Raw genomic sequence first — 13,747 nt, 5'->3', positions numbered from 1 at the left:
TTTGTATAACACCAACTTATTCCGCAGGTAATAAGCTGGGTACTCATTTTACCGACCATGGAAGGCTGAGTCAACCTTGAGCCAGCTACATGACCAAGGCGGGGATTGAACTTGCAACCTTCTGCTGCCTTAACACTCTGTTCCATACGAGGGCACTAGGAAAATGCAAAACTAGAAAAGAATTTGCACCAAAGCAGATCAGACTGATTCACAATTGCTTTTGCCTCTTAGCTTGAAATATTAATTTCTCCTGAAGTATAAGTGACTTTGGATTATACTGTGATGATTGAGTGTTCCTTTCATTTTTTTGAGTAGTGTGCTGGTATATGGCCTGCACATAAATTATAGTTGACTTTTAATGCACTTTTTTTGTATTTCTTAATAGGAAATGCTGAAGTGTAGCAAAAATTCTGAAGGAACAGCTGAATTAGAAGAAGCTCTCGCAACTGTATTGGATATCATAAAATCTGTTAATGACTCCATGCACCAAATAGCCATAACTGGATATGAGGTATCAATTGAACAAACCACAAATGTAATATAAAAGTACAACGTGTTTTATGACTTTTAACTGACTTTAATCTAAAGGTACATCAAAGGGAACCTGTCGTCAGGTTCATGCTGCCCAATTCATGGGCAGCATGAACACGAAATAGGCATGCACAGTGCCCCCATATAACTGTTATTCTGAAACGCCACGACATTTCAGAATAGACATACTATTTTTTTTCCAATTAAGTGTTTATTGGACATTTTGCAAACCAACTTAAAAAACAAAATTCTTACATGAGAGCAATAAGGGGAGGGGAGAGAAAAGGGGGAAAAGAAAGGGAAGGGAATGAACCGTTCAAACAATTCAAACAGTGAAGGCAGCAAATTTAGTTAGAAAGTCAAGGATAGGCAACCTGTTGGAAGGATGCGAGACCCTAATTTGGAGTATGGCGATAAAAATCGTTTTGTTGGAATTCCAACTATGCTCTCCAAATGACACAATACCTGTCACTTGCTGTGGGGGTGGTAGCTAATATGTCTTCCATTATATTGAGAATGGAAACCTCCACAACCATTTCTTTATTGGCTGGAAGGGGGAAATATTGCTTTTCCAATGGCCACTTTAATCAAGTAACTAGCTAGAAATCGTTTATGTAGCGAATGACTTAGGTACGCAACTGCTAGGAACTAGGGATAAAGGAGAGAGGGCACCCTATACCACAGAGATATAATTTTATAGGAGGTTTCTTGAGCTTTGCTGATAATGAGGGTGCTGTGAGCGAATTGAAAGCAGCTGGACCATTAGGAGTTCTCAAAAGACTTCCCTAACTTTTCCCAGGCTACACAAAATGAAGGGCGGCCCTGGATAGAAAGGTTAGTCAGTAAATTATGCAACCGATCTTTGTGGAGGATAGGGAAGGGTAACAAGACACAGTTTTTCAGACTTGGAGAGCTCTCTGCTTAAATTTAGACTAGAGTTTTGTTTTTAAGCATGGAGTGAAAGCGCCTGAGCTGCATATAATCATATGCGAGAGGGATGAGTTGAGCAAGAAACATAAAAAAGCACATACAGAATGGGAGGAATTGGGCTAAGCATTCCCAGGTCCTTTAACCGTTCCTCATAGGACATGGTTTGCAGACCGCTTACCATCCTGGTTATTCTTCTCTGAATTTGCTCTAGTACATCCCAGAATTGTGTGTTGCCTTTTTGGCTGCTGCATCACATTGTTGACTCATGTTCAGACTGTGTACCAAAGTTTTTTTCACATGTGCTGCTAAACCTAATTCCTCCCATTCTGTATGTGCTTTTCTCATGTTTCCTGCCCAGATGTTGGACTTTGCATTTCTACTTGTTAAATACCATTCTGTTAGTTGATGCCTATTCTTCAAGCTTGTCTAGATCTTTGTAATCCTCTCTTTCTCTTCTATGGTGTTAGCTATCCCTCTTAGCTCTGTGTCATTGGTAATTTTGATCAGTTTCCCCTCAATTCCCTCTTCCAGATCTTTAGAGAATAGTATATTGCAGACAATGCCACTCAATCGAACGCTTTTTCTATGTCTAGAGAGGAGGGGCTGAAGTTGTACAGCCAGCATCATGGTGTAAAGCTTCCAGTCTATTTTTAGTAAGGAGATGGGTCTATAATTGGAGCAAACTTGTGGGTTCTTGTCCACTTGAGGGAGGACCATGACATTGTCCTCCATGGCCTGCGCAGGAAACAAAAACAACCATCAGAGATATGATTAAACACCTTGAGCAGGAGAGGGAACAAGTGGGGTACATCCATAAGGGATTGCACCTCCAAATTCAGTTTCACTTTCAAAAAGGGTTCAACTAAACTTGAGGAGGGCGATGGAGCAGGATTGTCAGAGTTGAGCAAGGAATTACTTTGGAGGAAGAAAGGGTTGGAGGATAGACGCACTTTTAACCCTTTCCAATCCACTGTCTGACCTCTGAAGACATTATGATTTAAGGCTGTACAGCTCCGATGTTGGAAGACATCCGTCGGGGTTCTCTTACTGAATATTGCCAACCTCTCTGCTGTCATAGCCTATTCAATGTGTCACATCATGCAGTACTGGCTTTAGCCAGCATATAGCGCCGTTGTATAACTGCAGAAAAAGAGTAAGCCCCCTAGGAAAACCAGGATACAAATTGGATTGAAGAGGGTTAAGTTTGACTCGGTCTGGAGCTCTTGATTCAAAGTAGCAGGCCATGTCAGTTTCTCCCTGCCCGCAGCTTATTGACTGATAGGTCTCTCCCTATACACAAGCAGGAAGAAAGCTCTCAGTCAACATGCTTCAGGTGTAGAAAAGCTGGCGCAGCCCACCACTTTGACTAGAGCTCCTTTCTGAGTCTGACTTTAAAGTGTGTTTATTCTGAAACGCCACAGCATTTATAAATAACACTTACATAAGGGCAATAGGCATAAGTGTCCCAGGTTTATACTGCTTGTGGTTTGGGCAGCACGAACCTGGTGACAGGTTCTTTTTAAAGTATGTAGGAGATGTAAGAGCTCTAATATTGCATAGAAATTGTTAGAAACTGAAGTCTGGAAAGCAGCAGAACAAATCTGGGTAAATAGACTTTTTACAGTAATGATTATGTAGACTGAATGGTCATATCCAGTTACCAGACATGCTCAGCCAGGCATATCACAATGTTTCAAATGTCCTGGCAGTATTTTAGTAAATGATGCAATCCAACCAATTGTTTTGCTAACAAAAGAGCAGCCAGTAGGCACCTGCTTAGAACTTCCACCACCATAAGAGGAACTTTAAAATAAACAGTGATTTAAAGTGGCCTTTATTTTCTATATGCACATGTAAGTGTGGCCAGCCTTACTTTTCTGTGAATTTTGCAAGATACATAGAGAATGAACAGCGCCAGTCAGAGCTGATGTGTTTTTTTTTCTATTTTTGTTGAAGTGAATGAGAGAGAGCTGTGATATGAAACTGAGCTACTACGCTCTAGGCGGTCTTTTCAAAGTTTTTTTATAGAAAAAGTCTTGACTAATAAACTTCTTTTTATTTTAAGAACCTCACAAAACCTAATGGGGTGGGTAAAGTTTCATGCAGTGTCAGTTTTACGGGGCTTAATTTACCAATAAATAGAAAATTCTCAGTTATTGCACAGATGTACATACATAAGTTCGTTGTAAGCACTAGTTTGTTTGTTTTTTTGCATGATTACTAAAGTTTAACATTATATTTGCAAATTTTTGCAAATGTACACTTGGTCTGACGTACTGTAGTCTATTCAATAGTTATTAGAGATGAGCGAGCATACTCGTCCGAGCTTGATACTCGTTCGAGTATTAGGGTGTTCGAGATGCTCGTTACTCGAGACGAGTACCACGCGATGTTCGAGTCACTTTCATTTTCTTCCCTGAGAAATTTGCGCGCTTTTCTGGCCAATAGAAAGACAGGGAAGGCATTACAACTTCCCCCTGCAACGTTCAAGCCCTATACCACCCCCCTGCAGTGAGTGGCTGGCGAGACTAGGTGTCACCCGAGTATTAAAATCTGCCCTCCCGTGGCTCGCCACAGATGCCTTCTGACATAAATCAGGGAAAGTGCTGCTGCTGGTGCTGCTGCTATAGGGAGAGCGTTAGGAGTTATTTTAGGCTTCAAGAACCCCAACGGTCCTTCTTAGGCCATAGAAATCGCAGATCGCACCTATGTGCGATCTGCGATTCCTGTTCTCTTCTCTATATGCGCTCAATGGGGCCGGCGGCAGCAGCGCCGACCCCATTGAGAACATATAGAAGACAAATCATTCTTCTCTGCCACAGCTGTAACAGCTGTGGCAGAGAAGAACGATGTTTGCCCATTGAATTCAATGGAGCCGGCAATACAGCAGGTTCCACTGAAAGCAATGGGCTGCCGGTGATCGCGGGATGAATTGTTGGGAAGGGCTTAAATATATAAGCCCTTCCCTGCAATTCATCCAGAAATGTGTTACAATAAAAATATATACCGGCGTATAAGGCGACGGGGCGTATAAGACGACCCCCCAACTGTCACCTTATACGCCGGGAATACAGTGGAGCAAAGAATAAAAATCATTACTTGCTTCTCCTGGTGTTCTGCGGCGCTGCTGCAGGCTGTCGCTCCCTCCTGGTCCCCGGCAGAGCATTGCTTTCTCTAAGAAGGGCTTTAAATCCCCGCCTCCAGAAACACACGTGCCTTCAGCCAATCACAGCCATTCAATGACATCATTGTCATTGGCTGAAGGCACGTGTGTTTTCTGGAGGCGGGGATTTCAAGCCCTGTGTCCAGAAAGCAATGCTCTGCCGGGGACCAGGAGGGAGCGACAGCCTGCAGCAGCGCCGCAGAACGCCAGGAGAAGTGAGTAATTGACTTCAATGGGGTTCGTTACTCGAAACGAACCCTCGAGCATCGCGAAACGTTCGTCCCGATTAACGAGCACCCGAGCATTTTGGTGCTCGCTCATCTCTAATAGTTATCCATTACTGCAATAGCTTAGTAAATGTGCTGCATTATCATAACAAAAAAATAGTTGGACATGGGGAAAATGTGAAGCTAGTGGGCAGAAGGTTTATAAATATGACGCAGTTGTATGTAACAGTTCCAAAAATGTAGATGCAACCATTTTTATGCATGTGCCATATTATGCTAATTCTAGTGATTGACGGACAAGCAGATAGGTGGTGTTCAGTTTCTCTGCAGCAGCACCACAGATCAAATGAAGAATTACATGAAACCTATTATGTGATGCTAAATACTGTTGCTTAAAAATGTCAACAGTATTGCTTATTCAGACGTCTGTATATCGGCCGGGTTTACATGCCCTTCCGATATACGCTGTCTCTCTCTGCAGGCGGAGGAGGCAGGCCGGGCCGGAGCTAGTGCACTGAGCTCCCCGCCCCCTCTCTGCCCCTCGACACTATTTGCAATGGGAGGGGGCGAGACTTAGCCCCACCCCTCCCATTGCAAACAGTGGCAAGGGGCGGACAGGTTGCGGGAGCTCAGTGCACTGCTCCCGGTCCGGCTAGCCTCCTAACCCTGCAGAGAGGGACAGCATATATCGGCCGGGCATGAAAACACACTTTGGAATAAGCTCTTACAGCGGTAACACCCTTATTGGCTAACCAGAATAAATATATTTGCAAGTTTTCAGAGCACACAGACCCCTTGACAAAGGAGCCGTATGATCTCAGACGCTGTAGTTACTTGTCCTTCTCTGATGGAAGTCCCGAGTAAGGCATTTTTTTCTAAATCAGACAACCCATTTAATTGAGTCACTTTCTATACATAATAAACATGTTTACAGATAAACTAGTTGATATCTATCGCTATCCGAAATCTTTCATATATTAATGAGTATGGATGCAGCACACAGAAATAATCCACCTTCTACTTACATGGGAGCCTTTGTGGGCAATGATGCACTCTCTCCGGATGAGGACCCGTCATCCCATATTAATGTAACATCAATCAGTAGTGAAGCAGCATTCGGGGTACGAGATTTATTGCCCCAACCTGGCATATAAAACAGCCACCTTTCGACTGAACGCAGTCAGTCTTTATCAAGCCAATGAGTGACACATTACATATAACACACTTAAATACAAGACAAATACGTGCCCTCACCAATCAAAAAGTAGAAAAATCAACAAACAAATTAACACCAGGTGAAAAGCATCCAAATGGGCAGGCCTCCGATCCATCCCAGCTGTAGTTGAATGCCATCAGGGATCCATCAGGAGTATATTGATCGTGTTCCTGTTTTCAGCATCTAAGGTAATACAGTGCGCATGCGCAGCCTCAAAAGGGTGTTCCCTGCGCAGGCGTGTGGTTCCTCACCTTCCCGCGATAGTAACAATTCAGGGACTATAGGAACTGCCAGCAACCAACCAAGGGACACTCCACCTCACTTCCGGTCATTGCGCTCACATGACCACTGTGTGTCACTTCCGGTCCCTTGTATTGCTGTCATGTGACTGTTCCACATCACTTCCGATCCCTCGTAAGGAACTCACATGACCACTCTCCTAAATCACCTGATCTACAGCGCACACGTAGAACCATCTCAAATCCTACAGAACGGGGACTTCACCTCAAACGCGCATGCGTTAGAGATTCCCAACCCAGACATTAGCACTGGAGATTCAGGGTTTTTCACTGAGTAACAACCTAGTGGTCACAAACGATCCATAGTAAAAATTATCACGTCTAATTAATGTAGACAAACTGGTAACACTACTTAAATATTTACCAACTACATAGTATACCAGTATAATAATAGTGTGAACAAAGCCCAGGGTAAACACCCATAGACTTCCTAGGACTCAGCTGCATGACAAAACAAGAGCGATGACATATGTTAATGCATAACAGACATCAGTTTTATTGAACAAAGTCTCACTGAATAACACATATGTAACCAGCCCATAAAGAACTCCTGATGACTCCAGACAGCCCAGCCAGTGGATCTTCAGCCCCCCATGGAATCACTATAAAACAATAAAAGCAGAATGTTACAAAATAGCAAATAGCACAATAAAGATTATATACAAAATCACGTACTATCTCAATGGTTTATTACAGATGTTGTAACGTATATAATAGAGGGTTGTACTCAACATTTAACCTCTAGGGTGGAAGGTATCCAAAGTGTAAATCCACCTTGCTTCCAGTAGCATTTCATCTCAGAATTTGATGGACTCACAGGTACAAGGGTTTAACATGTCTTCTTAAAAAATGTCTAGGAAGACTTTGTACCTGAGTAGTTTTATATAAGCTTGTCTTCCTTGAATGATGGCTGTGATAAAAAGGCAACTGAACTTGGTTCTAATGTTCTTTTCATCTAATACTTTAGACTGTTCTATAAATGTTAGTGTGAAGCATGTAGAGACAGATTTAATGATAAGGTGGATGATCAGTTATACAGCAAAAACAGGACATTTTCTGGGACTGCCCCTGGTAATTAAGACTGTATAGGTACTGTTATATCTTGTTTCCATCAAAAGAATGGTTGGAGACAAGCTGCACGCCCACAACCAACGCACACAATTTTTATTGGCTGGGGTAGAGAATGGGTCAAAGCCGTCTCTGCTGGTACCCTGCTGGTGGTCTCATGTTTGCTCCAAGATCTATTGTCATACTTCCCTTGCAGCTTTGGCGCTGTGGGCCCCCCCCCCCCCCCACACACACACACTCCACTGCATTCCCCCGCTGTGAATTTCCCTGCCCAGCAACCCCTAAAGGTGGCACCGCTCTGGCCTCCTAGCTCCGCTCTCATACTTCTCCCTCCCGGCAACATTCTACCCTGCCAACGTCGGTGCTCCCCATCCGGCATGCCCAAAAGCCGGCCCCGCTTTGGCCTCCTAGCTCCGCTCTCCTACTTCTTCCTCCTGGTGACCTTCTCCCCTGCCAGCGTTGGCACTCCCTGCCTGGCAACCTCTCAAGCCTGCACCGCTTTGGTCTCCTTGCTCCACTCCCCCGGCTCTCTGGCTTCTCCCGTCCCTGCTCCGCTGCAGTCGGTCACCTGCTGTCAGTCTCCTCGCCTGCCTTGCATAATGGTTGCAATATGTGACGGCAGCGAGGAGACTCACAGCGCTGGAGCCGGGAAGGAGACAAGGGACAGTGGTGAAGGGGTGAGTGACACTGGAACCAGGAAGGAGACAAGGGACAGTGGCAGAGGGGTGAGTGACAACAGGCGGGAGGGGAGATAAGGGGCACCCATTCTCCGACCCAGCCAATCAAATTCTGGGCATTGGTTGTGGGTGTGCAGCTTATCTCCACCCATTCTTCTGGTGGAGATAAGATACAACAGTACTGACTGTATATTTTGGGACATTATAATAATGTAAGCTGCTGGGCCTCTAGGTGTCACCTGAGTTGTGTCTTCTACTTGCAGGGGGATCTCAGTGAGCTTGGGAAACTCCTTATGCAGGGTTCATTTAGTGTGTGGACTGATCACAAAAAAGGCCACAACAAAGTAAAAGATCTGGCCAGATTCAAGCCTATGCAAAGGCACCTCTTTCTGTATGCCAAAACACTTCTCTTCTGCAAGAAGAGGGAGGAGAGCACAGAAGGACATGAGAAATCTCCCTCCTACAGCTTCAAGAATGCATTGAAGGTAATGTCCTCATTCTACTTTGTATATGTAATATTGTTAAGTATTAAAGTTTATTTGGCGGTATATAAGATCACTGCATAATCAGATTGATCTAAAGAGGAACCATGTATGAGTGCTAGAAATAATGGAATATAGTTGTGAAAGGCTTTTGCAAAGTTATGTGTCTGTAGACTACTATAACATTTGTATTATTTTAGTGTACTGTTTTACAGAAATATTTCTTTGATTATCTTTGGTGTCATAGCATAGTGGAAGGGGGTACAACGTCTCTCAGAGAGTCTCTTAGGCTGAAAAATATTGCAAGTCTAATGCAAATCTATTCATGTTCTTTTCTTCTATGTCTTTTTTTTCTTCTATGTTGCTTATCAGATGAGTTCTGTTGGTATCACGGAAAATGTAAAGGGGGATAACAAGAAGTTTGAGGTTTGGTTTAATGGCAGAGAAGAAGTGTACATTATACAGGTAATGGACTTCCTCTCCAACACTAGCTAAATGAAAGATATAATCAGTTTTCTAACACCACATCCTTGTATCATTTATACCACTTAGCACATATCATTTAAAGAGTTCATTCTATTCTTTTTAAAGGAATTGTTATTAGGCAAATTGTACAGTTCAGGAACAAGCAGAAATGTACAAAACAAAGTGATAGGTAAACACGCTCGCCCCAAAAAAATAAATGTAGCATATGAAAGATAGTCTTATACAATTTAGACAGCCCCCCCCCAAGCAGATTTAAATTGGGGATTCCGCAATCGCCGTTACGCGGTAATACGCTGGCATTGAAATGCATGGACTTTCTCCAGTTCGCTCACACTTGCAACATGCTTTATTCTACCACGGATTCCGAGAGTATGAGCTCCATTGAGCGCTATAGATACGTTTAGATTAACATTGCGTATGGACGCGGATTCATACGCACGTTGCTAGGACCTGATACAAATGGAATAAAGAAAGCAGATATTTGTTGGCAGACAATAGAGGACAGAGTCTGGGGAGCAACACACCATCCAGACTACTGTCTGCAATCTCCGCTTATTCTTTTGGGATCTTCCTCCACAAGAATAAGTGGTTTACACTACTTCCAAAAAAAGTTGTATAAAACCAGCCAAGCCTAAAGAGCAGTATCCCATTCTGAAGACATAGCTCTCAGGGCATCTCTCATCATGACAGCACTAAAGAATGTCGCCTGGATGGTCACCGGAGCAAGACAAGGATGTTTCCAGGGGGTTGGGCAATTTTCTGATGTCATTTCCCGATTCTGTTTGGTTTTTCCACGGACAATGCTCTGTCCATCCACGTACATCTGTGCAGAAAACCGCATGCTTATGCAAGCATATGCAATTAATTTCTGCGATCGTTCACAGATCTTGCGCAGCGGATAACCGCACTCGGAATCTGACCTGCTCGTGTCAGCCTGGTCTTAGAGTTCAACTGTCTTCACTAATTTCATAGAGGTCAAACACAAAAAGAACAATTCTCAACACGGGAAGCAGAAAAAGAATAACAAAAAACAAACAAAAGAAAACCACACACATAGTGCGAGCATTAAGATGGGCAGCATAAGGCCCAATTAGCGGCAGATGCCAGTGCATTCATACAAATATCAGCAATATATTTGATATACCTAATACGGTAAAAGGACTGCTCACCCAGCAGCCTCACACTTTATCAAATTTAGCAGGATAACTGCGAGCCATATATATCATCTCATACATAGGAACTGCACTGTTAACCTCCAGTATCCAAGCATTTAAGGTTTCTTGGGATGTTTCCAATTATGTAGGATTACTTTTTTTGCATAGAACAATAGCAGTCTATACGGGGTACGTGTTGCTACATCCACCGTGATGTCATCCAGAAGTACAAAGAGACACAGCCTGGAATGCAGAATTCTTGGCGCTCCCAGATGATTCGCCAAGAATTTAGGAAGACTATCCCAGTAGAATGCTATGCACAAGACAGTGCAAGCCCAGGCCTTTTGCATGATTGTGCCCACATCCACAGAGCCATAGGAGACAATCCCATAGCATGTAATCATGTAATCGGAGAGGAGTATAATATATTCTATGGACGAATTTTACTTGTATGAGCTTATCTCTAGCACTAGCCAGAGGAGGGCCAGAACCAGCAAACAATTCTCTTCTGTTATCCGAATCTGTCCCACAGTGGAATAAAGGATTGTGTTAAATGTCTATAAAAAATGGAGAGGTGTTTCAAAAAATTGGACATCTGTGCCAGACCCTTACATAGAGGCATAGCAAGGGAGATAGTCAGTCTGGCAAATAGGGCTCTAATAGCATGCCAGGGCTGGAAGTATAGAAAAGCAAATTTTGGGACAGGTTAACACTGAAGTGTAGTTGTTGATAGATGCAAATGCCCCGCCATCCACAACATTTGAAAGGGTGGTAATCCCACATTGTCACCAAAACAGGGATTCTGGAAAACACTGCAGATGCGGGAGATGTGAATTACACCACATGGGGGTATTAAGGGACCATTTATCCACCTCTCCAGGTAGCAAATGAAGGGCAATATGCCAAACTTTTAATGTAACCAGCATGGGCATGGGCAAAAGTATCGCAGGAGAGACAGGGCCCACAGTAGCAGTCCATGCAGAGTCTGACCAGGACCCACCACTCTGCGCTCCAGCCTCACCACCCGGTTATAAGCCATAGGCAACAACCACTGGCCCCCATACACTGGCACACCAAGTAATTGTATTAAAAGTGAGGGAGAGCCAGTCTACCCTAATCCACAGGCAAACAAAGGGTCTCTAGTTTAATTCTAGGAGAAGAGCCTCCCTATAATATATGGAGGATGACGTTTCAGGGAAGAGTCTGACCAGGACCCACCACTCTGCGCTCCAGCCTCACCACCCGGTTATAAGCCATAGACAACAACCACTGGCCCCCATACACTGGCACACCAAGTAATTGTATTAAAAGTGAGGGAGAGCCAGTCTACCCTAATCCACAGGCAAACAAAGGGTCTCTAGTTTAATTCTAGGAGAAGAGCCTCCCTATAATATATGGAGGATGACGTTTCAGGGAAGATTATAAAAAATGTTTATAAACCAAAATGGAAGATTTATGAAGAATATACAGAAATTTAGAAAGTAGCTTAATTTTAACCAAGTTAACATGGCCCACTAAGATCAAAGAAAGAGGGGCCCAATAAATCCCCTCCACCCAGCATGGGAATGGGGCACGGTTATGGCCACAAAAATGGTCAACCTGGCAGTGTACCACTATTTCAAGAAAGGTTCTCTAATCCACTCAACTCAATGGATGGAGCAACTGTTAACAGGTGAATTTTTCATCCAGTTAACTTTAATCAAAGAGTATATTCTAAAAGAGAAAAGTATCCTCCGCATACTTAACGTTATTCATACTTAAATACTTAATTCATACTTAACGTTAATACTTAACGTTATTCATATCTATTCAGTTTAAAGTTGACTATCGATGGAGACATACAAATTTACATTGCAAGGGCTTCAATAGCGATAGCAAACAAATCTGCAGGCAAGGATATAGCCTTGACATGGACCCCTACCAAGGGAAAATTGTGCAGAGATATGGCTATTAGTCCTAACACTAGCAACAGGAGAGTTGTATAAAACTTGTACCCACTTTATGAAAGTCGACCCAAAGTGGGTCATGACCGCACATAAATACCCCAATTCCACAGAATAAAAGGCTTTAGCCTGATCAATAAACACAGTCCAACAATAATTGAGGCAGTGGCAGCATCAGAGGTGTAATAACATCAAGGCTTGATAAAGACATCTGTGTCGAAACGTTGCCTTTTTAACATGGAGCAATAAAGAGAAGTTGATTTTATTACACCTGATGCTGCCACTACCTCAATTATTGTTGGACTGCGCTTGGGGATTGGGAGGTCCATAATCCTCTGTTTGTGGCTCTGCATGGTAAGGTACCTCACTGATGTTTAGGATCTACTAAGGAGTGCACTTGGAATTTTGATCAATAAGCACAAGCGTGTGCTACCCACAGTTTGAATGCTCAAGAGTAAGATTAGTGAACTGTCGCCAGAGATTCATGTCCGTACTCTTACCTGGCATTAAGCCGGACTGATAAACATGAATATTGTTTTTAAGAGTAGCATTAAGATAGGTCTTCAGCACTTTAGCCAGATTTTAATGTCATTATTAAGGAGGAAAATAGGGTGGTAAGAGCTACAGTCACCCAGGTCCTTCCTAGTCTTGGTATACAGAACAATAAAAGCCTCCTGCATAGTAGTTGATAAAAGTCCATTGTGCAATATATGATTAAACAACATTAGTCTGAGCTTATACTAATGTGTGTCATAACTGTGAATTATTGCAGAAGAGCTCCAGTTCCTCCCAAGTGGTTCCTCTTCTTTTCTTTCTCTGGTGTCTTTTTGACGGGCTTCACGCCCCCTTACAGTTATGCCAGTTTGAGGATTTAAACCTGTCCTTCGTTAAGAAAGAAAAAAAGAGGAACCCATTTGAAGGAGATGGATCTCTTCTGCAATGAAACATAGTGCAATAAATTCACAGTTATTACACACATTAGTGTAAGCCTAGGGCTGACTGGAAAGAAATTTGGAAAGAAAACAGGATTAGTATAAAAGTGCAGCAAATAAAGGCATGAACCAAGCAGGCTACCGCAGACATAAATGAAAAGCGCAGAAGTAGGCTTTACAGACAGGATTGTCTATGGTGGCCCCAACTACAAAAAAACATAATGAAGTATATATATCATATTAATATAAAGAGCTAAATAGGCCATTCAGCTCTGCACAGATTGTTCAAAGCACTCAATACCTATTGGTGCTGCAGGCATGTAATGACCTCCCGTTTAACAAAAAAGAGGGTACGGTTGTCCTTGATGACTTACACTTTAGCAGGATACAACATAGTGTAAAAAGTTGTTTGAAATATAGAAGCACTTTGTTTCTGTCCATTGAATTCAGCATTTTAGCAATAAATGTGCAAGGAAGGGCCCCCGGGGCCGGTGCTATGGTAAGGATGCGATGAGCGTGCTTAGCGCAAAATAGGGACGAGAAGAAGTCCAATCCACAGGTCTCCTTTAAGGAGTATTTCAAGATATTCACAGTGACTTTTCCCCTCGACTCTATCCGGCATCCCTATCAGCCTGATGT

General features: G+C 43.0%; 1 protein-coding gene across 1 annotated transcript in view; it reads left to right on the top strand.

The window, feature by feature from the left end:
• MCF2L2 (MCF.2 cell line derived transforming sequence-like 2) overlaps nucleotides 1–13,747 on the top strand; it is a 275,394-nt gene that overhangs the window by 216,664 nt on the left and 44,983 nt on the right. Inside the window, exons 22-24 of the mRNA XM_066605412.1 lie at nucleotides 386–511; nucleotides 8,375–8,596; nucleotides 8,966–9,058. Coding sequence (XP_066461509.1) covers nucleotides 386–511; nucleotides 8,375–8,596; nucleotides 8,966–9,058 — 441 coding nt within the window. The remainder of the gene's footprint in view (nucleotides 1–385; nucleotides 512–8,374; nucleotides 8,597–8,965; nucleotides 9,059–13,747) is intronic.

This window comes from Eleutherodactylus coqui, chromosome 1 (assembly GCF_035609145.1).
Source record: "Eleutherodactylus coqui strain aEleCoq1 chromosome 1, aEleCoq1.hap1, whole genome shotgun sequence".
Lineage (NCBI taxonomy): Eukaryota > Metazoa > Chordata > Amphibia > Anura > Eleutherodactylidae > Eleutherodactylus > Eleutherodactylus coqui.
This window is presented reverse-complemented; position numbering and strand designations above follow the sequence as displayed.